General features: G+C 51.6%; 2 protein-coding genes across 2 annotated transcripts in view; one reads left to right on the top strand and one right to left on the bottom strand.

Moving 5' to 3' along the window:
- The first annotated feature begins 1730 nt into the window (after positions 1-1730).
- On the top strand, positions 1731-2975 carry RNF223 (ring finger protein 223). Its single transcript, XM_068415096.1, has 2 exons — positions 1731-1782; positions 2125-2975. Exons 1-2 carry the CDS (start codon positions 1731-1733, stop codon positions 2973-2975), a joined length of 903 nt encoding a protein of 300 aa, XP_068271197.1.
- A 2178-nt stretch (positions 2976-5153) lies between these two features.
- LOC137671381 (tyrosine-protein phosphatase non-receptor type 11-like) overlaps positions 5154-27091 on the bottom strand; it is a 37575-nt gene continuing 15637 nt past the window's right edge. Inside the window, exons 2-16 of the mRNA XM_068414889.1 lie at positions 20941-21063; positions 15914-16108; positions 13153-13345; positions 12925-13044; positions 12730-12843; positions 12205-12301; positions 11536-11615; positions 10708-10863; positions 9654-9785; positions 9291-9445; positions 8876-8943; positions 8137-8288; positions 7837-7937; positions 6933-7052; positions 5154-6538 (exon numbers count right to left, since the gene is read on the bottom strand). Of these exons, the coding sequence (XP_068270990.1) occupies positions 6968-7052; positions 7837-7937; positions 8137-8288; positions 8876-8943; positions 9291-9445; positions 9654-9785; positions 10708-10863; positions 11536-11615; positions 12205-12301; positions 12730-12843; positions 12925-13044; positions 13153-13345; positions 15914-16108; positions 20941-21063 (1771 nt within the window). The 3' untranslated portion in view covers positions 5154-6538; positions 6933-6967. The remainder of the gene's footprint in view (positions 6539-6932; positions 7053-7836; positions 7938-8136; positions 8289-8875; positions 8944-9290; positions 9446-9653; positions 9786-10707; positions 10864-11535; positions 11616-12204; positions 12302-12729; positions 12844-12924; positions 13045-13152; positions 13346-15913; positions 16109-20940; positions 21064-27091) is intronic.

The following is a 27091-nucleotide window of genomic DNA, read 5'->3' as shown; positions in this document are numbered from 1 at the left end:
AGGCAGGGGCTGACCTGTCCTTCCCCTGCCTCAGCTCTGTGCCCCACGCTTCGTATCTTCCCAGTTTAACTACTTGCGTCATGTCTGAAGGTGCCATGTAACACCAAGATGTTGATAAAAATAAGTAGACTTTAAATTTATTAAAATTAACAAGCATCTATAGTGTCACGATCTTTAGTGAAGGGAAAATGTGGGCAAAAGCTCGTAGCTTCGTTTAAAAGCAACTGTTGTGGGCAAACTTCCTCAAGTTTACTATCGAGATACCGCTGTTGCTATCGCTGTCATATTACAGCCTCGTAAAAAACCCAACAGAACAGCTTTTTCACGGAGGTTATGAAATTACTGTTTGCATAAGCAAAGGCTCTCCCTTTCCGAGGTTACCTTCTGCCACCGGTTTTGCTGCTCATAACTTCTGACAAACGCTCCAAGCTGAGCAACTGTAAAGCACTGGGCGTAGGGGAGTGGGGTAAAAAACAAACCAGGGGCTTCCCTAATCTCGGTGTGTGGATTTGTAATTCATCAACATCTGCCAGCTTGTGCTAAAACAGGCATGGTGAGCTGTAGCCAGAAGAAAAAACACACTAAAAAAAACATTACAGCTTGCTGAAAAGCACAGATTGTGACTGAAAATTTAACTTGAGGCTTCACAAAAATGTCTTCATTTAGAATAAGAGAAGAAAAAGAAGGAAGGTTCTTAAAGTTGGTTTCAGCTCTGACAATGCTAGCTGAGAAGGGAGAATACTTCGTTCTTGAATAATAGAGACTTTTTTTGGTGCAACGTGAGGAATACCCAAGTCTTCCTGATCCCTTAAATTAGCCTTTTAATGCTGAGACGTGGAGTCTCTCTCCCGTGCTGGTGAGCCACTGCTGGATTGACTGCACACCTATAATTAACAGCAGCAATCGGAACATTTCTGGCTTGTCATCGGTAAATCTCCCAACACAAAGAATCAAGCCGAGCTAGTTCAGTGACACAGCCTAAAAAAATGCTCCCCAGGCACACAGCACCAGGGCCATCGCTGGGAATTTCCTCCAGCTAAACACTTGCTCTCGGGTAAAAGTGCTCAATGGCTGGAAAGTCATAGAGGTGAATATGGGATGTAGGCGAAGCTGGATGTTTAGCTTAGGATAACTGGAGTTAAAGGTAATAATTCAGCTGGTGAAAAGGCTGGAGTAAGTTGTAAACCAATCTGCTAGAAGTGGCCCATCAGCCCTTCAACACAGCAAGGCTTGGCCGTGCTGGCACTCCTCTGGGGCTGGGGACAGGGAAACACTGCACTTCCCCAGGTAAACCAGAGCAACAAGGAAACAGCGGAGAATTCCCCCTGCTCGGGCACGGAGGCCATTTCCTCCAGCATTGCTTTTCTTGCTGTGTCATGGTGACAAGACAGAGATGCTCCTTGCGCTGCTTGGGGCCAAGGATGGAACAAACTTTCCAAGATAAAAGTGTTTCCTCACCTCCCTTGGGTGACATGAGGGGTTCAGACCCCACCGTGGACAGACAAAACCAGGCAGCATCGTTGGGTGGTGCCTCACTTGCCTGGAGAACCGTGGTTCAAGGCACAAAGCTCTGTCTGAGCACACCAAAGAGAAGAGATTCACCCCCCTTGCTGCTACCTCCACAACTGAATAGTGTTATCTGTCTCTTAGGCCTTGCTCATGCTGCCACCATAATATCTGAGTGCCTCCCAGCCTAATAGACTGCCATAGCGAGGTCCCTACTTGACCTCATGGAGTCTTCTGCTCTCCTCCCTGCTCAGGTGTCGGGGAGCACCACCCAGGGTAGGTTGTTGTTGTGCTTTTTCTGCCCAGAGGGAGGCATGTAAGGGGAAAGACTGCACCCATCTACAATGCCATGGTGGTTCTGGTGAAAAGGCTTTGGCTGGATGGCGGATCTCTGCTGGTTGCTTCCTTCTTTGCAGGATGTTTAACATCACCTTTGGTACGCAGCTTCGAACAGGCTACCTGTGTCATTCTCACCTCTCGCAGGGATCTATTCCAGGCTCAGGACGCAGTGGAAGCCATGGACTTGCTCTTTGTTCCTTTTAAGGGGTTCATCATAGGTCTGGTGATGGGTGTCTTCACATTGTTTAAAATGAAGGCTGTGGTTTTCTTCTCTTCTAGAGTCTCCCAGGGCTCTATTTATTTCCCGGGGCTCCGTCATGTCGTGTTTCACGCAACTGTGGCACTCCAACACGCCAGAATCTCCCACCAGCCCAGTTCCTGCCTCTCCAAGTGAAATCCCCATCCCTATCAGCCCCATTGTTGTCACCTCCCCAGGAGATGGCAAGAGGAAGGCGAGGTCCCCGACCACTGACAAGCCAGGCTCTCCGAACCCAACGTCTCCAAAGCCAGCCTCCCCTGTCGAGTGTTCCATTTGCTTCAACACCTATGACAACACCTTCAAGACGCCCAAGCTGCTCCAGTGCTCCCACGTTTTCTGCCTGGAGTGCGTGGCCCGCCTGAGCACAGGGCTGCCCCCAAACCAACCAGAGGACCAGCTCCCCTGCCCCTTCTGCCGGCAGCTGACCAGCATCCCTCTGGAAGGTGCCCCAGCGCTCCAGACCAGCAAGGAGCTCCTGGCCACCCTGCCCCCTGAACTCCAGCAGGAGAAGGTGCTCTGGATGGAAGGGACCAAGCTGTGCTGCCGTCAGTCGTCTGATGACCCCGAGAATCCAGACTCGTGTATCTCCATTGACGTCGCCATGAGCAAGCCAGAAAGCCCAGAGGCCCCCCCAGCGGGGTTAGCTGGGAGGCTGTCCCGCTGTGACATGTGCGATGACTGGAAACGCATAGTCCTCCTCTCTGCGTTGATCATCATCCTCTTCTGCATCATCCTGTGGCCGGTCCAGTGCGCCCTGAAGACAGGGAACCTCCGCTGCTTCACAAGGACTGTTCCAGTGAGCAGGCCGGAGTACCTTCCCTCCAAACACACCACGGCAGCACCACCCGTGACACAACTCCCTTTCCCGTAGCAGCGAGGCAGCCCCTTGCTCCTGTCTCCATCCCCGTGGCACGTCGGGGAGGCAGGGACGTCCCTTGGTTTGCTGGCAGACCCCGTGGCCCACTCCCCACCCTCGGTCTGCGCCTGCGCTTGAACACACGCACCCACCTCCAGCAGCTCTGCCCACACCCTCGCCTGCCACGCTGCCTCCAGCCCAGGAACGCTCCCAGGAGCTGCCTCAGCATCCTGCTGCTAAACTCTCCGTGGAAACCAGAGCCTTGGGAGCAGCAGACAGGGCTCTAGGGCTGCTTGCCCCCAGTGGCACACGGCCGTGTGCTGCCTTGGCTGGACCCCAGGTGACAGCGGGTGTAGCTCCTCTGACTCCCTTAGGGAATAAAGGGCTATTTTTGCAAACTGAAGGATCTACATGATTATTCCTAAGAGGAGCTGGGATTGGGAGGGTAAAGACATGTCAAAGCCAGATAAACAGATGAAAATTAACCCTGTTGCACACGCTTGAGACATCTCCCTTGTGTTATTGGAGGTGTAACTGCTGCCTCCTGCTGACAAAACACGGCTCCGTCACTGCTACCCACCCGAGCCGTGTTACCCTCCCGAGGAGCTTTGGAACAGAACAGAGGAGCCATTCTACTCGGTTTTCCTAAGAAGATGTTTAGAAATCACTCATCCCTACCTGGAAAATGAATCTGAACACAGGGGGTGAGCTCTGTTAAAGACACCGCAGTACAACCCTGCCCCTCCAGTTACTCCATCAGCGAACTTCACTCACACTGTTGCCAAAGCGACAGAAGTTCCATCTTTTGACAGCTTTACCCTCCTAATCTTAAAGTGTGTCAGTATTAAGACACAGGCCAGTTGCTTACACTATATTTTTATTTAATGCAGTGAATCTTCTGACAGTGATTAACAAAAGCCTTCGTGATGAAGGCAGCTTACAATTAAATGTTTTCTATTCAACCACGTGGATGTAAGACAGTATTGTATGCAAGTACCATACATGTATATATTAAAGGATGTTTTATACAACGCAAGGTGTCGATTTGTAGCCATTACTCCACATTTCCCTTCTTACTTGGGGTTGGAGGTGCTCGCGTGGCAGTCCCGAGCCCAGCTGCGTTCCCAGATCACGGCAGCTACACAGCAGGCAGCGTGTCCCTACTCTGGCCCGTGCATCAGCTGTCCCAGGGCTGCACAATCCTGCACACGTGGACAGCTTTGTCCTGTGAATTCCCACTTACCACCATCCAGGTGGTCTTGTCCCAGGTGTGACCTCCCTCTGTGTTTACCTGATTTGACCTGAAGAATGAGAAGCTGCAAAGACAGCTCATCTTTTGCTGCTTCCCAGCTGGATGAAAGACACTTCCAGTCTCCCAGAAATTCTAATTTGAAATAGAAAAGGCTGAAGCAATGGGCAGAAGTAACTCAAGTCTGTTGCTATGCAAAACTTTGGCGGAAAGCTGCTGCGTGTGCTGTATCTGCAACACCTTTGTTGTTCAGCTGCGGGCTGGCATTATCTCTGCCAGCCTCACGCCTGCAGAAGCTGCTCCAGGCTCTGAAACAACTGCTGCCAAAGTCATTGGGCTTCACAGGGATTCCCACGGGCATCCTTCTGTCCTTCCCCCCGTGCTTGCCACTGAAAGGGTATTTCACAGCACCAACTTAAGTGTGTTCTTGGAAAAAGCGACCCACCAAGACTTAAGGCAGAGAAGGCACTTCGATGTTACCCGAGGTGCATCTGGGACTAAGCCCAGCAAACAGACACTAGCAGAGATGAAGTGCTTTGTCATTACATCTTTGTTACCATCCAGCTCCCACTGATGGGACCTAAGGGCAGGGGAGAGGGAAATAACATCTTCAGCCTCATAAGGTCTATTATGATGGTGGCAAACGGGCCACAGAGAGGTCCTCACAGTTCCAACTGCTCCCAGTAGTCTGTCACAGCATCCTTGTGGGGACTGTCCCTTTGCACTTCCCCTTCTCACCATGTACCAAACAAAGGGTGAAGGTTTAGCTAACACGCAGCTGAACCTCTCACTCGTGCATAGGCAAAAGAGTCAAAGCAAGTGAAAACAGCCCTGAACAGCAGCATTTGGTGATGGGGGACATTCAGGATGCTCCACTCTCCACACCAACTGCCAGTCACTTTCCCAAAAAGCAAACTACTTAAAAAGAAAGGGAAAAAAAAATGCCTTGAGAATATTCAACATTTATTAAAAGTGCAATAAAAATAAACAGTTCTCCTGTCCCTGCGACGAGGGACCAGAAAGATCAGCCAGGAAACACAGCCAAGGTACATCATTGTGCTTTTGTTCAACCCCTTCTGCTCAACACTTGGAGCCGGCACTCCAGGCACTAACACCCCGACCACGCAGCAGGTCCATCCCGTCCCAGAGACCGAGGAGGACTCCAGCATCAGCCCCAGGTGGGCGCTGGAGGGTCAGGCACTGGCACTGGGACCCAAGGCTCCCCACAGAGCGTAGGATGGATCCTGCAGGATGGGGCTCTTTGGAACAGCAGGAAGCACTGGCAGTCACAAGCCAACACTTATCACCTGGAATACTCCACTCAGTGACACACTCATCTTCATGGCACTGGTCAAGTCACAAACACTCCTACAACACCCCTACTCAGCAGACAACACGCTTGCCTTGTCATATAGTTGCAGGGGGAGAAAAAAAAGAGGTCATGCAGCAAGGTAAGGGCAGAGCTGCATCAAGCTTAGAGGGGCCCAGCTCAAAAAGTCCACCTCAGATTAGCACCCTGGGCTGCCACTCGCTGAGGGGGGCTAAAAGCCCAGTGCACAAAGCTGCTTTCCTCCTCCTCAGCACCCATCAGCTGGGTGGGATTTCACTCAGCTCAACATCCAGACCCACACAGCTGAAGATGGAGATGCTCAACCTCTGTCTCCCAGCTCTGCTGCAGAGCCCACGTGCAGAGCAGCTCGCAGACTCAGGCACACACACACACGTCTGCTGTCCCACGGCAGCAGGGATTGCTCGGCGTGCTTCAGCGGGGTTGCATAGAAATCTAGAACTGGTACAGCCCAAAGGAAGCGTGAGAAGAAGAATCAAGAGAGGTGCAAATACCTGGGGCCAGGCAGTGCTCTCTATTTCTCACCCTCACAGGCAGCAAGGTCACTCCAGGATTTAGACTAAAAACACTTCTAGCTTAGAAATGATTGACCTGATCAAAGTGTACTAACATTTTACTAACGCCCTAACTGGGCAACCCTGGGAAAGCAACTAAGCAAATAGTCATTTCCGTTCCTTTTAACAATTTGTGTGTAAAAAATGAGTCTTAAATTAAAAAAAAAAAAAAATTAAAACTGAGCCTTGATGCCCTAATGAATGTCCAGAGGCACTTCCACATAAATATCAGCCTACTGATACAGGGGAGAAGATCCTTCTCGTGAATAAGTTAGGTCAAGGCACGTTCTTGGGCGCAGACTCTGCGTGCTTTTACGGTCAGCTTCTTCCTCGCTGAATCCAAGGTGCTTGGGGAAGGCAAGACGGGCAAAAACAACCTGTCCGCGACTGTAGAACTTGGGAAGGGTGGACGTAAACACTGTAAATCCTGCGTTGCAAAACGAGAAGGAAGAAGGGTGGCGTGGTTTATAACTGGGAGAACTGATAAGGTTACAGAGATGCTCCCAGCGTGTGAAGTCTCTCCCACTTGTTTGCATACACAGTCTCGTTCTCGGAGTCCGAGAGCTTCCCGAAACGCAGATCCCCCCTCACTGGTACCGTTAGAAATGCATTTCCCTGTTAAGATCTCGCTGCCCCCCCGTTCTCCCATTGCCCCAGCCACATCTCCAGGCTCCACCACACCTCCCCAAAGCGTAGCTGCCTTCCCCGCTGCAGGCAGAGCCCCAGAGCCCCGCGTCAGCGCAGCTGAAGAGGAGCCGGGACACACGCAACGTCAACAGGCTGCGGTGACCCCCGCAGTTAACCAGGGGAAGCATTCCTACCTGTACAGCCTCCGTACAGCTCACCTCCGGCTGCTTTATCGCCCTGAGTTACTCATCCCTGAAACCTTTGGGCTTTTGATGTTGAGGTTCTCGTAGACGGAAGCTGACTCATCATCAGCCCTGTCAAGAAACAAAGCCGTGTCATTAACAGCCTCACCGCGCTGGATCTTTTCCCAGAGGCAGGTGGCCAGTGGGAAGTGGGTAATGGCCCAGCCAAGCTCCCTTTTCCCCTCCCTCAGGTTACCCGCTGTCCTCAGTCCCTGTTTGCTCTCCCTCTGGCTGGGCCACCCCTCAGGTTCACACACAGCTTGGGGATGGAGCCCTGAACCTGCCTCCACACGTCACCTTTTCAGGGATGCAAAGTCTCTGCAGGATCAGCAGATGCAGTTCCTGGTATTTCCTACTCTCATGTTTTCTACATACCCAATTTCTCTGTTTTTTCCAAAATCTAGGGTGGTGAGACCCTGGCCCAGGTTGCCCAGAGCAGCTGTGGCTGCCCCCTCCCTGGCAGTGTCCAAGGCCAGGTTGGATGGGGCTGGGAGCAACCTGGTGTAGTGGAAGGTGTCCCTGCCCGTGGCAGGGGGTTGGAACTGGATGGGTTTTAAGGTCCCTCCCAACCCAAACCAGTCTGTGATTCTTTGATTCTCTGTGATTTATTATCCCTCTCCTTTCCAAAGCAGCTGCAGAAGTGCAGCACACAAGCAAGGTGGGCTGCTACCACCGCTGCTGACAGCGTGGTGGGATCACCTCTTTATTTTTAGCCATTCCCACAGGATAGCCAGCAGCTGGGCAGGTTTCAGGGATGGGAGAAGCAGGCTGGCAAAGGATAAACACTGGGGCCGTTGCTCCAGCTGTTCTCTACTGCTGCAGAAGTTCTTAGCCCTGGCAGAGACACTCAACTTACACCGACTGCGCCCGGGGCGAGGGGGGCTGCCCTTTGGCTCTGCCCTTGTCCATAGGGGAGTAGCCGATATTCAAGTAGTCTCGCTCTTTCCTTTTATTCCTCTGAAAGAGAAAGCAAAGACAATAAAACCCCACTCAAAGCAGATAGAGAAGAAAGCCTTACCAGATCCCAGTGGGGGAGCAGTGGGTGTATTTCCATGTGTTCAGGGCAGTATTTGAGTCCCAGGGAGATGGTGGGAGTGGTGTTCGGGGTGGGCCAAGTTCTGCCCTTGCTTTTCCAGCCAAGGTGAACGGGACTCACCTGTTCTTCTTCCAGCCTCTTCTGCTCAGCCTCGATGTACTGCTGAACAGCCATGTAAACAAACTTGTACTGCGCCTCTGTCTGCACCATGCCCGAACGCTGCCTGCGGACCATCTGGATGGTCTTGGGGATGTCAATATCGCAGTCCAGACCTGCGCGAGAGCGAGAAGGTGAGGCTCAGGGAGTGGGAATTAGGTTGAAAAATTATTTTCTTAAGACAACTTTGAAAGCTTCCAGTATCTTGCTGAACCCTTCTACACAGAAGAGTTCGGGGGACTTATTTCTAAAAAGGTGACTGGAGTTACACCCTCACTGAACTTGTTTCCTGCCCGCCCTCCCTCAATAAAAGAGGGTTTTCCAGGAGACCTTGAAATCCTGGCCCCATTGATGCCAACAAGACAACTCTCTGGTGCTGTGTTGCTGAGAGCATCTCCTTTACTAGAGGGCTGCCCATGGAGAGGGTTCACACTGCACTGTGACAGAGCTCCACTGCTTGGCCCACAGAGAAACGGTGAACGGAGCACAGCAGAAAAGCCCTTCTCACCCTGCATTGTGGCTGAGCCTGGGCCCACTGCTTGGAGATCAAACCCACTGCTTGGAGACCATGTACCCACTGCTTGGAGATCAAACCCACTGCTTGGAGACCATGTACCCACTGCTTGCACAAGAGTAGGGTTATCCCATAACTGGTCAGAGCAAGGCAAACGGTGAAAGCCACGAGACAGACAGCGAGACATACCTTGCCTGTGAATAATGTCCACCAGGATATCTATCACTATGATGGTGCCTGTGCGTCCTATTCCAGCACTGGAAAGAGAAAAGGAAAAACGACTGCAAGAGGAAACATTTCCCCAGAGTTAGTCAGCTCAGCTCCCACACTCATCTGCACGCCTGCTCCATCCTGGGCAGATGTGGAATGGCTGCTATAAGATAAGCCCAGCCTAACCCTGACCTCCGAGTCTAGCAGGTTGCATCAGAGCTACCAGCTCCTGGAGGAGGGCTGTATTTTCCCATGTGTATACTTATATCCCAATCGCCCACCATTAGCTCAAGCAATGACCCAGCTGCAGGTGTAATGAAAAAGAAGAGAGAGAGACACATTTTTGTTATCCATCCCCACCGCAGTGCCCTGCCGACAGCCCACGGGCTCGTACCTGCAGTGCACTATGATCGGCCCCGTGTCTGGAATGCTTCGCTGTGCCCGATTCACTTGGTCCAGAAAGCTCAGAACCCCTCCTGGTTCATTGGGCACCCCGTGGTCTGGCCAGCTAAAATACTGATAGTGCTTCACCAGCCTCGGGCGCTCATCCTGCGGGGAGCAGAGACCCACCACCTCGTCAGAAAACCCCACCTACTAGGAGGCTTCGCCTTCCTTTCTTTTGACCAAAGCTGGGGCAAAGTAGCCCAGAACTTAAGCAGTGGGACCATCAAGTCAAAAAAACAAAGAGAGAAGCCCCAGCTCCCTCTGCGGGGCTTCCAGCCCCAGCACGGTGGGCAGACAGCAGCAGAGGACTCACCCTGTCCGACCGCAGGATCTCCAGCTCCCGAAGGTAGTAGCCCTGGGCCTCGCGCTCGCTCACGTTTCGCACACAGATGCCCCCGTACTCCTTGGTGCAGCTCTTGTCCGGCCAGTAACGGAAGCATTTGTTCTGCAGCAATGTCAGAGAGCTGCTCGTTAGTCGAGATGGGGGAGCTGGAGGGTGAACCCCTGAACGCCTTGCTCAGGGATGCTGCTGCATTCAGAGGGCGTGCAGCCCCAGCGTAGGGGTTCAGAGGAGAGCCATACACACAGAGCATCTCCTTTGAACTGGGGACGTACTGGAAAGGGCCACTCCTGCGTGAGGACGTGGTCCCTAGGGGAATCTCCCTCCTCAGCTAGCCCCAGCCTCAGGCAGGCATTGCTTTGCTGTTGGTCTGGTCATTGCCTAACTCCTGAGCCAAACCTCCATCCCAAGGGGCTGCACACTCTGCCTGTACCCCTCCCGTCCTCCAGCCCACCCCCTCTTTGCTATAGTGGCTTTGCCAAGACCAAAGGAGGCTTGCGAGGAGAGCTATCTTTATCTCATCCCTGCAAGCACAGCCTCCCCCTCAGCCCCAGGCAAAACTGCCCATCACAACTAGCTCCTCTCTTCACTAGGGAAGGCTGCTCCAGTAAACAGCTTCCTAGGGGCCATGCTTTGTCAGAGCAAAGTCAGGCTCTCTGAATCTATGGAAAATCTCTCAAGCACCCCAGTCCTGTCCAAGCCACTCCTGTGTGGAAACCACCACAGATCTGCAATAGAGTCCACTCTGAAATGAGAGTTTGTCACTTGGATCCCTGTCAGTAGGGACAAGGACCTGCAATTGCCCGTGCAGGATAATACAATTAGGTTGACTGCTCAGGATTAATTCATTATTGATTCTGCTTCACATTTTAATACAAGCCCCTAATAACTGCACATAGCAGTTGCTGCATCAGCCTCTCAGTTTTGAAGGCCTAGCTTTAGAACTAGTTCTTGTATCCAACCAAAGAGGCTGGCACAAGAAGCAGGTAACATTTGGGCTTGGGGACAGTGCCCTGCAAGTGCTCACCCTGCCCCGCTCCACCTCCTTGGTTGTCATGACAATGACGTGGCTGTTCTCTTGATACACCATGGCCCAGAAGTCATTCACTGTTGTCTGCAGGCAGCCCTGGGTGGCTATATAGATCTTGCAGTCCTCTGAGTTCCTTCCATCTTCAGGGATGCTCTGGCGAGTAAAGGAGAAGGGGGGAAAAAAGCCAGTGATGCTCAGCAAAGTCAGCACACCTTGCCATGCAGGGTGTCTGAGCCAGCCCATTTTCCTCTATTTGTCAGACCTGTGGACATGAACCACTCTCATCACGAGCTTCAACAGTCACCAGCAAAACGGTCTGCCCACCTCCAGGCACCTTTATGCTGCTGTAACACACGTTACTGCTCAACAGACTCTTGCCAGCAGGCAGCTGCAGAAGCTGCAGGTGGGCATGGCTGGAATGAAGCCACCTTGAAGGCTTCTCAAAGGCTGGTGCTGAAGTGCCAGAGCAGCATTGCTGGAAATACAGCTTCAAGCAGCTCTTAGCTTACAGATGACAATTATAATTTGACCTCAGAGATAATGGTCAATGACAGAGAGCCTGAGTCAGTCCCCAAGGACCTCCTGAACAAGTAAGGAAAGGAGGGATTCAGATAAACTCTTAGATAGAGGCAATCAGGACATGGCAGAATGATGAGATCCCTTGGGATACAGTAGAAAAATCCAGTGTTTGGCCTGGACCCAGCAAAAGATATGGTCCTGACAGGCCAATCCCTCAAGACTTACACTATTACTGCACTTGCCCACCAGAGACACAGCACTGGGCTGAAGACAGCCCCCACACGGTGTCCTCCCTTTCCCAAGTACCTTGATATAGTTGGCATTGATGTAGTCTGACCCAGGCACGCTCTCGTCTACATCTCGGAGTGCCACTCGCGTGGTATCAACTGAAGGAGAAGAGAGTCCAGAGTGAACACAGGAGTGAGCCACGCACACAGGAGCCAGCACAGATGGGCTTTGCTGCAGGGCAGTCACAGGGGCTCCCAGCAAGGGTTCCCACAAGGCTCTTACTATGAAGTTAGATGGGTAACTACTGCAAAAGAGGGTGTGAAATGCTCTCCTAACGACAGCAGTAGTCCACACTACCTGTCCCACAGCTACGTGGCCAACCTAGTAACTTGGATGGATATTAGTGATGTGGAGTGTTGCAGGCTGACCTGGACTCATTCCAGCATTCCCTTTGGAGACTCTAGCTCTGGCTCCATGTGACTTTTGAACTACACCTGAGACCTGAAGCATACCTGGACTCACAGCACAGAGAGCAGAGCAGTTGTTTCCCATTTACCAGCTGTTTCCCATGCAAAAGGGAAGGACCAGGTCAGAAAGGGGATGGAGAAGGCCATGAACTAACTGGACCACTCCACTAGGACAGTGCTCAGCTATGGTCAGAAAGCTCTTCAGGGTTAGCTAACCCCAGAGAAGGCTGCAGAAATTGTGGTGAGATAAAACCAAACCAGTATTCAAGTGTCTGCTTACAGGGAAGGATGTTCTTGTAGCGATTCTTAGCCTTGTTCTCTGGTCGCTGTCCCTCCTTCCTGGGGTACAGGAGCTTGCACTCTTGCTGCTGCAGCATCTGTGGAGCAGAGTACGCAAGAACAAGCTGTTGTGGGCAGATAAGGAGAGTCAGAGGCAAAGGAAGGGCTCATCTGACAAGCTGCTTGGTTTCCTAATGCTGAGGAGAGCAGAGGGAGTGCTGGCAGGAAGGGAAAGGGAGCCAAGAAACAGCTTGATGAGAGAGTTAATGGGGGAGAAGGCACAAATCCCTGCAGGGAGCAAAAGGTATGAAGTTCTAGGATGAGGAAGGAGAAAATGCCTCAGACATGAGAAAAAAGCAATGAAAAAAGGGACCAGGAAGTAATTCAGTTGAACAGGGAAAACAGGGAAAGGAGCAACAGTGTTGAGAAGAGGTCCTCAGTGCTGGAAAACCACGACAGTCCCATGCAAATGTGATATGCTTCACCCACAGGCACAAGTGGGACAGAGCACAGGAGCATCCTGTACCTCAAACTCTTCCCAGAACCCTTGCTTGGCCTTCTCACTGTGATCTGCCATTTTGTTCAGCTCCTTCACTCTGTTCTCAATGTTGGCTGCGTTGATGCGCGTGGCGTTGAATGGCTGGAAGGCAGATGAAGACAGAACAGAAGTCACTTTCAGTAACAGAAAGACAAAGAACTTCCCTCTGGAAAAAACTATTACCTGCTTCAGGTGAACCACAGCTCCAGATTTCTCCACCATGGGGTTTTTCTTATAGTGCTCCACCAGGTCTGTGAGCGTGTCAAACCTCTCTCCTCCCCCCACGTCATACTTCCCATCTGGCTGCAGGACAGAATGACAGAACCACAGCGAGACTCGAACGCAGAGCTCCCAGCTGGGTCACCCACCCAGCGCCCGTCGCAGCGTGAGCAGGGACAGCACGTTTCCCACCTGGTAGTGGATCATCACATGGGTCACGTGTGGTTTCCGATCCCCAGTCTCCATCTTATCCTCATTTGTTAGCACCGACAACACAAAGTCCCCTGGTTTGCTCTGGCTCTCCCGCACCAGAAAGCTGCCTGGTTTCCCCTTCTCTGTCAAAAGCTTCTCTGCTTCCTTGCCAGTGAGGTGCCCGTGGTACCACCTAGGGAGCAGCAATGGAGAGCAAGGTCAGCTCAGAAATCCCAGAATCAATCAATCAATCAGGTTGGAAGAGCCCTCTGGAATCATCGAGTCCAACCATTGCCCTGACACCACCATGGCAACTAGACCATGGCACTAAGTGCCATGTCCAGGCTTTTCTTAAACACCTCCAGAGATGGTGACTCCACCACCTCCCTGGGCAGCCCCTTCCAATGGCTAATGACCGTTGCTGAGAAGAAATGCTTCCTAATGTCCAACCTGAACCTCCCCTGGCCAAGCTTGAGGCTGTGTCCTCTTGTCCTATCGCTGGTTGCCTGGGAGAAGAGGCCGACTCCCACTGCGCTACAACCTCCCTTCAGGTAGTTGTAGACTGCAATAAGGTCACGTCTGAGCCTCTTCTTCTCCAGGCTAGACAACACCAGCTCATCGCCTTTAGACAGGAGCTACACTCACTGCTGGGGATGGCGTTCGTGGGAAACCTATTTCTAGGCTCCCAATCTGACTGGCATGACACCGGCTCGAGTTATTTTAGAAACAGTCCCCAGCGACTTTCCTCCAACATTTTGCAATGTCACATCAATACCTTCGCCTGAGGCTGGAAGTGTCAGGACTTTGCTCAATCCTCCAGCCACACGTGAAACGGCATCATTATATGAAACTGCCACGTGACACACGACGAGCACTGCCATCTAGGGAGAGGGCTCTGACAGAGCTATAAGGAACACGATTCTGGGGGTTCTTACTTGAAGGTGGCTACGTTTTCCTTTATTTTATTAATATGGAATAAAAAGAACACTTGGAGTCAGTGGGCTGTAGCCAGACGGTTTCAGACACGAGCATGGACAACACTGACCAGGAACAAGACGCTTTGACACAGTTTGGGAAGGATTTTCAGAAGGATCCTCATGGCTGTAGTTACTGCTGCTCCCCTCCCAGGTCACCAGAACAGAAGCGCCTGGAGCTACAGCCTTCCAGGGACACAAATAGCAGCTCGGAGTGGAGCAGAGTTTCTCTTTGCCTCGGAGCCCTCAATCCCCACACGCTCCATCACCACTCAGCAGTGGCTCTGGGCAGATGCCACAGGTCCCACGTTGAAGACGCTGGCTCCTGGCCTGCCAGCCAAGCCTCCAGGAATCCAGAGAGGCTCAAAATAACCTTCCAGGGGCCATGCAATGGCATCACGTCACGTCTCAACAACTCAGCAAACCAGAGGACAAAGTTTATAGGAGAGCAGTCCGTGATGCTGAGCCCGAGTCCCGACTCAGCACGCTGCAAAGGCATCCTGACGCATCCCGCTATATTCTGACACCGTCGTCATTTCATCTCTTTAGAGGAACGTGGACCCTTTTCCCTCCCTTCTCCCTGATGCCACCAGATGAGTGATCTGGAGCAGAAATCTTTAGAGCTTCCTTGCCAAGCCAGACTTTCCTTGGCGGGAGGAGAGGGGGAAACCCAGCTGAAGGGGGTTTCCACTTTTCCAGAGCTTTCTGCTAACGGGAGCGCCTGCCCGGCTGCCTTTCACGCTGCGATCTGGGACCAGCAAAGAAACCTCCCTGGCAGCGAGGGAGCATGTGAGCTGGAGGGACTTCCCAGCGCCTCGGCCCAGCCGGCTCCCATGATGGCGTGGAGGAAAACGCCTCTGCTCTGTTTCAGGAACTGAGACTAGTCACAGCTTCGCCTTACCCCGGCTGCTGAAGTTACGAGTGATTAGGGACCTGCTTTGGCATCCCCCTTCCCAACCCACCATGTCAGCTGCTGCATATGACACTGGGGAAACTGAGGGGGAGGAAAAGGAAAAAAAGGGGTCACTGCAGCATCACAGATGAAGGGGAGGAAAGAAGGTCACTAACTGGCTGGTGGCAACATCCTGAAGTAGCCCAAGGCAAGCTGCTCCTCACAGCGAGCCAGCCATGGCCAGCCCTGCAAGCCAAGGGCGTGCTGCTGCTGGGATGAACAGTGGCTACAGACTGGGATGCGATGGGATGGGGGAGGCTTCTTACAGGGCATTTCTACCCAGCGTTCTGCAGGCAGGCAAGTCACTTGCAGGTGTTTTGTTTCTTTTAAAAGCAAAGCTGGGTGCTTCCGAGGATCAACCTGCAGGACCCTCTGCAGATGGACTCATACTGCTCACGTTGGACGGGGCTCTGAGCAGGCTGCTCTAGTTGAAGATGCCCCTGCTCATTGCAAGGGGAGGTGGATTAGATGACCTTTAAAGGTCCCTTCCAAGGCAAACTATTCTATGGTTCTACAATTCTATGTTCCCAGTCACCTAAAAGCTAAAGAAAGTTTATTAGCACACGCTAATAGATTTATTAGACACTGAGCAAGTATCAGCCTCTGGGCCTTGCTAATGTCACCTAGCCAGCTCCTGGTCACGTCTGCACGGTAAGCAGCTGGGGAACCATATCCCAGAGATGCAGCTTTTGGGTCACACAAGTTAAATCACACCCAAACACGCTCTGTTTCGGGCTCCTTTCCAAACCCAGGCCAGGTCCAGCTGTCCAGTCTGAGCCATCGGGGAAGACAGCATCACCACCACCAGGAAAGGCTGTTAGAGAGCACGGCTTACCTCTCCGAGGTGGGGTCCTGGCAGTTGAGAGGGTACTTCAGCTCGATGACATTGCTGTTCTTCTCCCGCAGCAGCCCTTGCTGCTCGGTGTAGTACTGCACCAGCTCTGCGAGGGTGGCGAACTTCTCGCCTCCGTACAGGTCATAGTAATCCCCTGTGTTCTGGATCTTAATGTGTGTCACCTCGTCGTTTCTTCTGAGGAAGGAAGGCAAACAAGACTGTAAGGAGGAGAGAATGGAAACCCAGCGCTGGCCTTCAGAGCCCAGACGCCTCCTGAACACCACCCACCTCTTCAACCTACACCACACACTCTCCGTTGACTCCGGTGCCGTTCATGCTGGCCACGTTCTACAGCAGGGGAAGGGATGGATGCTCCTTGGCCAAGGTTACTCAGCCAAGAGCTGACTCTGTACCTCACAAGCTCCCAGCCAACATCACACAGAGGAGGCGAATAGTTCCTCCTCTGCCATCCCTTCCACTTCTAACACTCCTTACCCTCTCAGCTGGATGAGGCTCTGACCTCACTCTGGTTTACAGGGAAGAGTTTTTTATGCACAGGGGTACTCACTATCATCTAATTAGTTAAAAAAAAACAACAAAACAGGATAACACCACCCAAACCAATATATTGCCTGATATTTGCAAACCCTATAATCTGTACTGAAAGGGTTAATGCTTTCCCCTCTCCAATTCCAAGGGAACATGGCTGGGTGCCTTTATCAGCCTGTTCCAAGAGCCCCCTCAAACAGGCAAAGCCCAGCCTCCTTCCTCAGAAGGCCACACTAACCTCCGAGAGGCAGGTTAATTGCATTTTAAACGCACTTAGCAGCAGCCCCGTGAGCCGGGGAGACACGGCTGGAAGCCTGTTGCTTGATGGACGAGCTGGGTCAGAGACAGATTCATAAATCTGGGCAAATGTCTCGTTCTTTACCGTGCTGAGCTGCTCCCAGCCTCTCTCGATTTGTTGCCAAAGCAACCGTGACAGTGGGATGCAGGAGGCTCAAGGTGGTACAAGCAGCGCGCTGGGTCAGACAGAAAAGCCATTTCATGGAGCGGGGAATTGGAAAAGCTGCTGTGGTCTGTGCACGAGGTTAAATGGAAGGAAGAGCTGGAGCATGGCAGGGGCTCGGGGGCTCTCAGTGCTGGTACTGCATGACTTATGATTAGACAGCAACACTCATAGAACCACAGAATCATTTTGGTTGGAAAGGACCTTTAAGATCATCGAGTCCAACTGTGAACCCAGCACTGCCAAGCCCACCACTAACCCATGTCCCTCAGCACCACATCTACACAGCTTTTAAATCCCCCCAGGGATGGTGACTCCATCACTGCCCTGGGCAGCCTGTTCCACTGCTTGACAACCCTTTGGGTGAAGAAATCTTTCCTGGTATCATAGCCACGTTCAAGCCACAGTCACCACATGTCATGCGGTTCTCCCTAAAACACTGCCCTGACAGATGGCCGTATTCACACCGACTCCAGCCCAGTTGCTAAAGAGGACTCTGTCAATGGAGACACAGCAGTTCCAGTCTGTGCTCACACAGCCCTTCTTGGATGCTTTGTCTGGCACTGAGGTGATTTCCAGTCAGTGCCAACAACCAAGAGACAGCATCCACAGTATTACCATCATCCCACATTAACAGCAGAACAAAACCAGCAGAAGACTAAAAAACTGGCCTGAGGTGCAGAAATTTGCATTTGGATGCTGAACAGTCACTCTACACCTCAACAACAAGGTCTTGGAGACAGAACCTAACCATCTGTAACATGGAAACCGATGAGCGGCCCTCCTGGGTAGTTAGAGAGACACGGTTAACTCTTCTGGTACATCTGGTAAGTTCAGTTCTGACCTCGCCTGCCACGCCAACTCCAGCTGGCCTGTGGGCAGAGACCTCAGAGTCTGGCAATCTGGGGTATGAGCAGAACTCGCTAGATGGAAGCGAAGGCTGGCTGTGAAAGTGCGCTCCCCGCAGCGCTCCAGTGACAATGGCTCTGCTCCGAGAGGGGCTGGCATGTGAAGTGGTTCAGCAGCTGGACTCCAGAGCCTCTGTGCAGCTCAGAAGGCAGCAAACCAAACTGTGTTTTTGCCACTTGGTCTGAGGCTCCAAGGCTCCCTTCTTTCCACAGCTCCATCCCTGCATCCCACCCCCATCACAGACCTACAAAGGCTCAGTTCACGGACCCACCCCCCCCACCCCCAAGGCCTTTGAGCACTTCAGGGATGAAAAGCAGAGAGATAATCGGGGTCCTTCATCTCATGAGCCCTCAAGGTCATGCTGAACACAAAGGGCATTGATCCATCGCCATTTCCTTCCCATTTTTTTCTCTTAAAGCTTGCGTCACCTCTGCAGCTCCAAAGCGGGCAGCAGAACTGGACTGCACAGCATCCATTGAACTGAGCCCTCGATGTGCTGGCTGGTGAAATAAAGCACAAAGGAGGTGCCCAAAGCACTCAGCTGCCCCGTGCCGGAGGGCATGGCTACTCCTGACTAACACACAGCTCACACAGGGACACAGCACTGTTCAACGGCAGATCCCAGCTTTTTTGGCAGCTTCAGAGTCAGACAAGTGAGAGTTGCCTCCACGCCAAGCTAAGCTTCTTTACACTATTAGCACAACTCCTTAGCTAGATACCCAGGAGGCTTTCTTGATCCAAAAATATTCCAATTTGGGAAGCTGCGTCCATCCTGCAGCGACCACCAGTGTAGACGCAGTCTGCTCTTCCTCGCAACAGAGCACAGTCCATAACAGGGCTCACAAAAAACCCAAACAGACCCTTTTTTATCACTGAAGGCAGAAGAGCCGCTTTAAATGTCAGAAATACATTCGCCTGTTGCATCCCCAAAAGTCTTTTTTGGTCATGTGCTTTTCCTGATTGCGTCAGAGAAAGCCTAGAGCTTCCCAGCACGCCTGTATGAGCCCTCTGAGAAGCTGCAAGCCCTCACAGAATCCCAGAATCAATCAGGTTGGAAGAGCCCTCTGGGATCACCGAGTCCAACCATTGCCCTGACAGCACCATGTCAACTAGACCATGGCACTAAGTACCATGTTCAGGCTTTTCTTAAACACCTCCAGAGATTTTCTATTATTTTAAGACCATCATCCATTCATTAACTGTTTCATGTCCTCTCCCTGTGGCTTGCCCCTTTCTCTTAAGAGCTGAAAAAAACCAAAGCCCTGGGAAGACTCATTGCTGTAATGGTACAGGCTGAAAGAGTGCACAGAGGTAAAGGAAGAAAGAAAGGGAAAGCAGCCACGGAGTATCATGGAAACCTTCTCATAACTTCTGCAATATTATTTCCTAGCCTCTCTTCAGGGACACATATCTGGATACACACCAGCACACGGTCACTTGCTGTGTGGTCTGGTCAGCCAAAACTGACTTTCTTTTCAGCCCACATCCTCTCTGTAATTAAAAGGAGCTGCATTTCCCCTCGCTGGCTTTCAAAAACCCTTGAAGAAGCTGAAGCGGGGTTGAAAGAAGGAGGAAGAGGTTTTTGATTGTTTTCCTAAAGGTACTTTCTCTCCTACTGGCACCTCTATTTTAGGTATTTTTTCAAAGATATCTGTATTGTTTCCTTTGAAAACCTTTATATAGACCTGTCCAGTTCAGAGATGTAGAAAAAATATGCTCTGTCAGGACGCAATTCTAGGTGAGAATAATAACATGTCGTTCCATCTCTGTGTGTGTGTAATGTAACAGGGAAAGGGGAAAAACCTGGGGGGAAGGCAGCCACACGACTTTTCAGCTTTCACAGCACATAAAACTCAGAATCACAGAATCAATCAGGTTGGAAGAGCCCTCTTCCCCAACTCAAAAGGAAACATTAAAAAATAAGGCAGCTGCAAACCCTCCCTCTTGCTGAGCTAAGAAACAACGGCACTTGGCAGCGAGGAGTGCAGGTTCAAGCCCAGTGACACTTGCAAGGGTGGGAAGAAATAAAGCCAAGAAGGGTTTCATTGGAGTGGTTATGGCAATAAGAGAGGGTAAAGTCTTGCCAGAGCCAGTCAGCATCGACACGTGGCTCTGACCCACCCGGTCGTGGGGGGAGAGGGGCACAGGGAGGGATGGAGGCTCACACCACACTGGTGCTGCCCGTGTCCCGTTCGATGTCAGTGCCCTGCCAGGTGCAAACCCTCTGTCCGTGCTGTCGTTTGCACAGAGTTTCTCTAAACATAGTGTTGGTCAAAGGGTTTATAAACTCACCGGAGTTTCCTAAACAAAATGAGGGTTGTTTAAATTAAACAGAAGCCACCACAAAAAAAAAAAAAAGAGGTCTGTGTTACAAGTGCCTGGAGAAACCTTTGCTGAGCTGTTTCCCTGCAAGGCACCAGCTGGATGGCACTCACGGGAGGTTCATGCCTTGAATCAGGGACTCCTTGGGTCAGTGTTACTCTTGGCCTCTTCCCTTTAGCTCACCTTCAGAGAGTTCTACCTAGTGCATCTGCTCCACCGTGTTGTAAGGAGCCACATTCACAAAGACCATCAGCAAAACTGCAGCTTTCCATTCTGTGATTGCCTTGGTCCCAAAGAACACAAGAGCACTTCAAAGGTGATGCACATGATACTGTCTGGAAACACAGCCCCTGTGGGGGTGCTCAGCAAGCTCACTCTTACGGAGGTGCTCCTGGGATCCCTTAAAGCCACAGAAAACAAGTCTCTCCCCAAGGCAGCTCCACTAAGTTCCTTTGAAATGGGAGGGAGATGATTCATCCCTGCTGGGACTGAACATGCTCCCCAGAAACGCAAGTGGGCTCATTATCTTCCCTCCTCTGGCAACACACGCCCCAAGCACAGAGCCAACCCAGGCAGGACAGGGCCATGTGCAACCCACAGGGATGAACAAACCAAGGGAGGTAGCGTGTGTATTTTAGCACAACCTCTGCAGCGATAAGGAGACTTCAGTGACCCTTTAACTTCAAGTGGTACCACAGAGAGGTGACCTCGGTGCAGCACCTCTCCCCTTGCACACCCATTAATGGGAACAGCCCCCTCCTGCAGACCCCTGCTGCCGTCTGCTTACCTGACAGAGAGGGTGAAATCTCCTGGGTTGCTCTTACTGGGTCGAGCCAGAAAGCTGCCATGGACACCCCTGGTCAGGAGCAGCTTCTCGGCCTCAATTCCGCTGATGTTGGGATGAAACCACCTGCAAAATGCAAATGTGACATGTGAAATGATAATTAGCCCGAACTTACAGGGCTTCCCACCCACGAGGCAAGCACAGAGCCCCAGCCCTATCCAGCAGCACACCCGCCTTCCTCCCCACCACATTGCAGTAACAGCTTTCACTCAGAAAAGCCCTCCATGCAGACGTTGCTGTGGACAAGGTCTTCTCAGACATCCATCAGGAGAGGTCTCTTTCCCAAAGGCCTCTGTCCTCCTCTCCCTCAGCTCAGGCAAAGGCAAGAGCCCTGCACGCTCTCCGTGGCACAGACAGGAGATTCCCTCTCTGGAGGAAACCACTGGCTGAGAAAATAGTTTTGACTTTTCTGGCTTCGGGTCTGGTCCTGACCAGTGCTTCCCACCCAGCACCTACCAGGGTCAGACCTCTGAGCTGTCACGCTGCTGGCAAATGAACTGGCGCCAAGGAAAGACCTGCATCCCCAAAGGCACTTAAGGCATTTCTTTAAGGGCTTCCTGGCATGATTCACAACAGAAAACACCAGATAAAGTTCCAGTATAAAGGGCACTAAACCTCTTGTTCTCCTCAGCAAGAACACCAGCCTCAGGCCTTTGGTCTTTCCCATTGACAGAATCAATCAGGTTGGAAGAGACCTCTGGGATCATCGAGTCCAACCATTGCCTTGACACCACCATGGCAACTAGACCATGGCACTAAGTGCCATGTCCAGTCTTTTCTTAAACACCTCCAGAGATGGTGACTCCACCACCTCCCTGGGCAGCCCGTTCTGCCCAGATTTAAAGTCCGTTATAAAGAGTGGATGCTCAGAGCTGGAGAGAAGAAAGGCTTTCCTCTGACACTCTGTCCAGGAAGGAAAGGCACGCTCTGGTCTGCAACTGCAGCAGCGATGAGCCCTCATGCTATGAGAAGATTTCTTCAGCATCAGCACAAATACAACAGCATGTTCCAGAACCTCCCTCTTTGCCCAGTCCACAGAAGATAACAAGTCTGCTCCAACCCCAGCTAAGGCAGCTTTCACTCTTCAACTTAAGGTGAAGCAGCTGCTCTTTAACCCTAATTAGTCGCAGCTCAAGCCATGGTGCTGCAGCCACCTTTCCCAAGAGCACAGAGGAAAATGACCCCAACTGCACATCCGCTGCATCCAAAGCAAAGGTCTCTGCACGGGACCAGTAGAGAAGGAGACATGTACATGTGTGACAGGACATGGTAGAAAAGGGAAAGAGAGACAGCTCACCCTAAGGGGAAAAATGTTTCATCACATTGTGTGCTACTTTAATGTACTCTTCGTATTTTAAGTGTCATCAAGCCGCCTACTGACCTCATTTCTGATGCTATCAGTCTTGATCAAGTTTTCTTGATGGAATCGCAAGAACTGGTGTTTCCCCAGGCTTTAACGTGTACTGAGTATGTGTACTAGACCAACGACTTCCCATGCAGCATCAGTTTTATGGCTCAATTTTTCAGAAGCCACTGAAAAAATCCACTTTCTAAATGCCAGGCTCTTTTGAGTAATCCCACAAGTCACACCAAGAGCACCCCAAACCGAGAGTCACTCCGTTCCGAAAGTATTGCTCAGTTTTAGATCATGCTCCAGCAGACATTTCTGCAAGGGACTGCAGTAATATTTTTCATGAGCAAAGAGGAGAAGATGAGCCACAACCAACGCTGTACGATACCAGAGCCAGCTTATGGAGTGTTTTGGGCAGCACCAACTGCAAATGAATAGGCTGCACACCCAGAACCCAGCATCTCGTGAGTGCCTGCGTTAGGAAATACACCCAAAGACTAAACCTACAAACATAAGCACACGCACACTCATTAGAGTGTGTTTGTCTCCGAGATACACATAGAAAAGGTCATGAAATGTCACCATCTCCTCCACAAGTTGGGATTTCCTCCCTCCCACCACAAGCCAAACAGTTTTGATTAAAGGTCCTTGAATTCTGGAGGAGGAGAGGTCTGTTAGGGAAGGGCCATGGAAACAGATGGTAAACAGGAATCCCAGCGTTTCCAAGCCTTGTGTCCCTGACATCACAAGTGACACCCGTTCAGAAACCCACCGTCTGCAGGGCCAGCACTTAACCGTGCTGCAGAACTGCTGCTGACACAGGAGCGAACGCCTCTAATGGAGCTTAATGGAGCTCAGGGACAGCACAAAGGCCACACAGACGCTTCCTCTGGATGCCTCATGGCAATAAACCCAGCACAACGTCGCTAGCCAGACCATGGAAAAACCTAAGGAAACATCTCTGGTGAAACAGTGGGATGAGAGCTCTCGTAGGCACGTACCCACACACTGCTTCTGTGAATACCCCGGTCAGTGCGACAGCACACAGAATCAACCAGGTTGGAAGAGAACTCTGGGGTCATCAAGTCCAACCATTGCCCTGACACCACTGTGTCAACTAGACCATGGCACTAAGTGCCATGTCCAGTCTTTTCTTAAACTCCTCCAGAGATGGTGACTCCACCACCTCCCAGCAAAGCAGACAGATGAAACCCGGAGTCCTGGTCCTGGCAAGCCCCAGTGAAGCCCCTGGTGCTGTTTTCAACAGCTACCAACACTGCCATGAGGGATGACCAGCCCTGCCGAGAGGGACAACCAGCCCTGCTCAGCTTTGTGCCTTGCCACGCTGCTGAAACTGGGATGTTGGAACTGCTCACACCCCCCTCAGCAGTTTAGATCCCAAGCCCCAGTCCCCAGGGAAGCCCTCCCTCCACGTCTCTGGAGAGCCACGTTCCCAGCACCCGCTGCCTTCTCGGCAGTTTTTCAAGCCAGCTGGCATGTCAGAGCTCAGCATCAAGGCAAGGGCAACTCTTCACTGAAATTCTTCACTGAAAGAGTCATTAGGCATTGGAACAGGCTGCCCAGGGAGGTGGTGGAGTCACCATCTCTGGAGGTGTTCAAAAAACATCTAGATGTGGTGCTTCAGGACATGGTTTAGCGGGCATGGTGGCATTGGGTCGATGGTTGGACCTGATGATCTTTTAGGTCTTTTCCAACCTTAACAATTCTATGATTCCCTTTCATTCAGCAGTCTCTGGGCTGGTCCTTCACGAGCCCACCCCCAGGCCAGCACCCCTCTGCAGGATGTGCTGCTGATGCTTGCGCAGGGTGGGTGTGAAACAGCCTTGGCTGCAGCGATGGAAACCTCAGCCTACATCTCTGCCCGTTAGATGATGACCTTCACGAAAGGCAAAGCGGAGCCGCGTACCTAACGCTCCTCCACGTCACTTTCAAAGAGGGGTTGTAATTCGCCACCCACGTTCTGGTTTGAAACTCAAATACTACAGTCAGATGTGGTTTCACATGCAGCTCTTCAGAAAAGCTTTTCCATAAATGTCGCTTGCAAGACAGCGCGCTGGGCAGAGTGGTTTCAGTCAAGGAAACCGGTTTTAGCTGGAGATTAGCAGTGGCCTCTGACTACGTGGGTGAGATCAGTTTTATGACTTTGTCGTTTAATTCCCATTTCAATCCTGACCCTGGAGACGTGGAGGAAAGGGGCTGGACAGACCCACAGCTGCCGTCCTGGGGGAGGAGGTGGCTTTTGCTGAAAGAGGAAGAGGAGAGCACACATACAAACCCCAGAGACGGCGGTGAAAGCACTCCAGGAGCTCTTGCCTGCAGGCTTCACAAAAACAGGAGCAGGCAACACCCTCCTGGCAGGGAGCTGGTGCAGACAGTTTCCATTTACTGGCTCTGGAGCCTCAGCTGGCATTAATTGTTAATTAATATAAATTCACATCTGTCCTATCTCCCTGACACATGCAAGATTCTGCGCTCAGCTACTCCCTATGATTCACTCCCTTTATCTAAATTATTCCAGTCCATGCTTGCCATCGGCATATCTTCCTCTCCTCACCCCCTGTCCCATTCATTCACCTTCTGAGCTACCCACTCTATCTCCCCCACCTCCTAAAAGCAGCAACACACCCACGATCTGTCACAGTCTCTTAGCAAAGGGTTTCAAAGCTGGTTAGGTGACTAAAGCAATCATTTTGCCTAAGAAACTAGATAGCTCGTTAAATCTGGCTGACATCAGAACAGCGAGAAATCACTCCAAGGACAAATACCATGAAAAACTCCTGTCGCATAAATAGCAGCTGGTTAAGGTTGTGCGTTGGTTCCTCTGCCTGGGATGGATGCGCAGGCAAACGCCTCACCCAGAGGACGTGGCACCTCTCCGTGGTCCCAGACTCCCTGCTTTGCAAACTCCACAAGTCACGACCAGGAGCAAAGCCCCACGGTCACAGATACTGCAGAAAGCTCCCGAAGGGTGGTCCCTGCAACAAGATCTCAAATGCAATCACATGGTCACCTGTTACCTGTGGAAACCCAAGACTATTCGTCAGGTCATCAGCTCAAAATTAGCTATTTCCAGAAGAAAAGCCAGAAGAGAATGAAGAAACTGCAAATGCAGACCTGCCCTGTGTGGAGAATACTATTCACAGTGCACTGCACATGAATTTCACTCTCTGTGTTAAGGAAGCCTGGGTGAACTTCACAGACAGAAGCCCCTCAGCACATCTCTTCTGCATCCACGTTCAGCTGCTCACGGGAAAGCTAGGATGGTCTCCTGCTGACAGCTCAGCAAAGGTCTTTGGCACACAAGCTGCCCCATTTCTGACGCTCATTTAGGCACTCGCCTGTGTCAATGGCATTTCTGTCTGGATCTTTCAGCTCTTGTTTTAGAGACACGGCTCACCCTGGCTTCAGGGAAGACAGAGGAAGATCAGCAGGAAGGACAGCTCATGGGAGATGCTGATTTCAATCAGAATCAGAATCAGAATCAATCAGGTTGGAAGAGACCTCAGGGATCATCGAGTCCAACCACTGCCCTGACACCACCATGGCAACTAGACCATGGCACTAAGTGCCATGTCCAGGCTTTTCTTAAACACCTCCAGAGATGGTGACTCCACCACCTCCCTGGGCAGCCCCTTCCAATGGCTAATGACCCTTGCTGAGAAGAAATGCTTCCTAATGTCCAACCTGAACCTCTCTTGGTGAAGCCTGAGGCTGTGTCCTCTTGTCCTATCGCTAGTGGCCTGGGAGAAGAGGCCGACTTTCACAGCTGCCCATCTCGGTGATCCTTCCAGCAGCCAGGGTTAGCCTAGGCCATATCCAAGCTGAAGTGGCTGCAGAGAGCCTGATCCCCCTCAACACACGTTAAGCCAGAGCATTTGAAGGCTCTGCCTATCATAGGGACTTCCTCACAGCCCATCCCACACTGCTGATATGGAAAACCTCTTTCACCAACACATCTTGCACTCCCTAGATAAAGAACCTACAGTGACAAGGAAAGGAAGCCATGGACATGAAGATCCAGGACACAAAAATACATCATCTGCAGGCAAAAAGGACAGCGTGCTCCACAGGACAAGAGCAAACAGTAAGGCACCGGAGCGTGAGTGTGTGACCTGGCCTTCAACTGCAGCGCGAAGCGGAGTTGCGTTGCACGCTCTCATGGGTGCACATAAAGGATGTGAAAGAGCCTGGCACCTGCCTGCTGCACCCGTTGTTTCACCCCACCGTGGCCAGCTCCTCCAGCCCCCCGGGAGGCTGCAGTAGACGAGGGGCTTGTGCATGTGCACAAGAAATGAGGGAGATTACACCTGTGCCATTTTGACGGTCTACCATCACTCGTGGTCCAACATTATGCAAACACTTGGTCTAGCAGCTCTAGTGCTTAGAGCAACAGCGTGTAAAAACTCGAGCACACGTATTGCTCAAGCTCTCCCCTTGCTGAAAAGGCCTCCTGCAACAACATCCTAACAGCTCCAGCTGGTCCTCTCTAGCCACAGGAAGAGATGCTTCAAACTAAGAACTGAAGGCAGGAAGGAAGGAGGAGTTGTTAGAGAGCCTGACCTCCCACCACAAGTGAAAACTTACATTTTCACTTCCAAAATAAGATATTGCAGGCTCTTGCTTGGATGGAAGAGTTCCTTCTTCAGACCATCACATGGTTATCTATCCCACAAGAGCCTATCCTCACCAATTTACATGTGTTACCAACAGACCTGTGTCAGA

Source organism: Nyctibius grandis, chromosome 17 (assembly GCF_013368605.1).
Source record: "Nyctibius grandis isolate bNycGra1 chromosome 17, bNycGra1.pri, whole genome shotgun sequence".
NCBI lineage: Eukaryota > Metazoa > Chordata > Aves > Nyctibiiformes > Nyctibiidae > Nyctibius > Nyctibius grandis.
The sequence above is the reverse complement of the archived record's forward strand: the minus strand, read 5'-3'. Positions and strand labels throughout refer to the sequence as shown.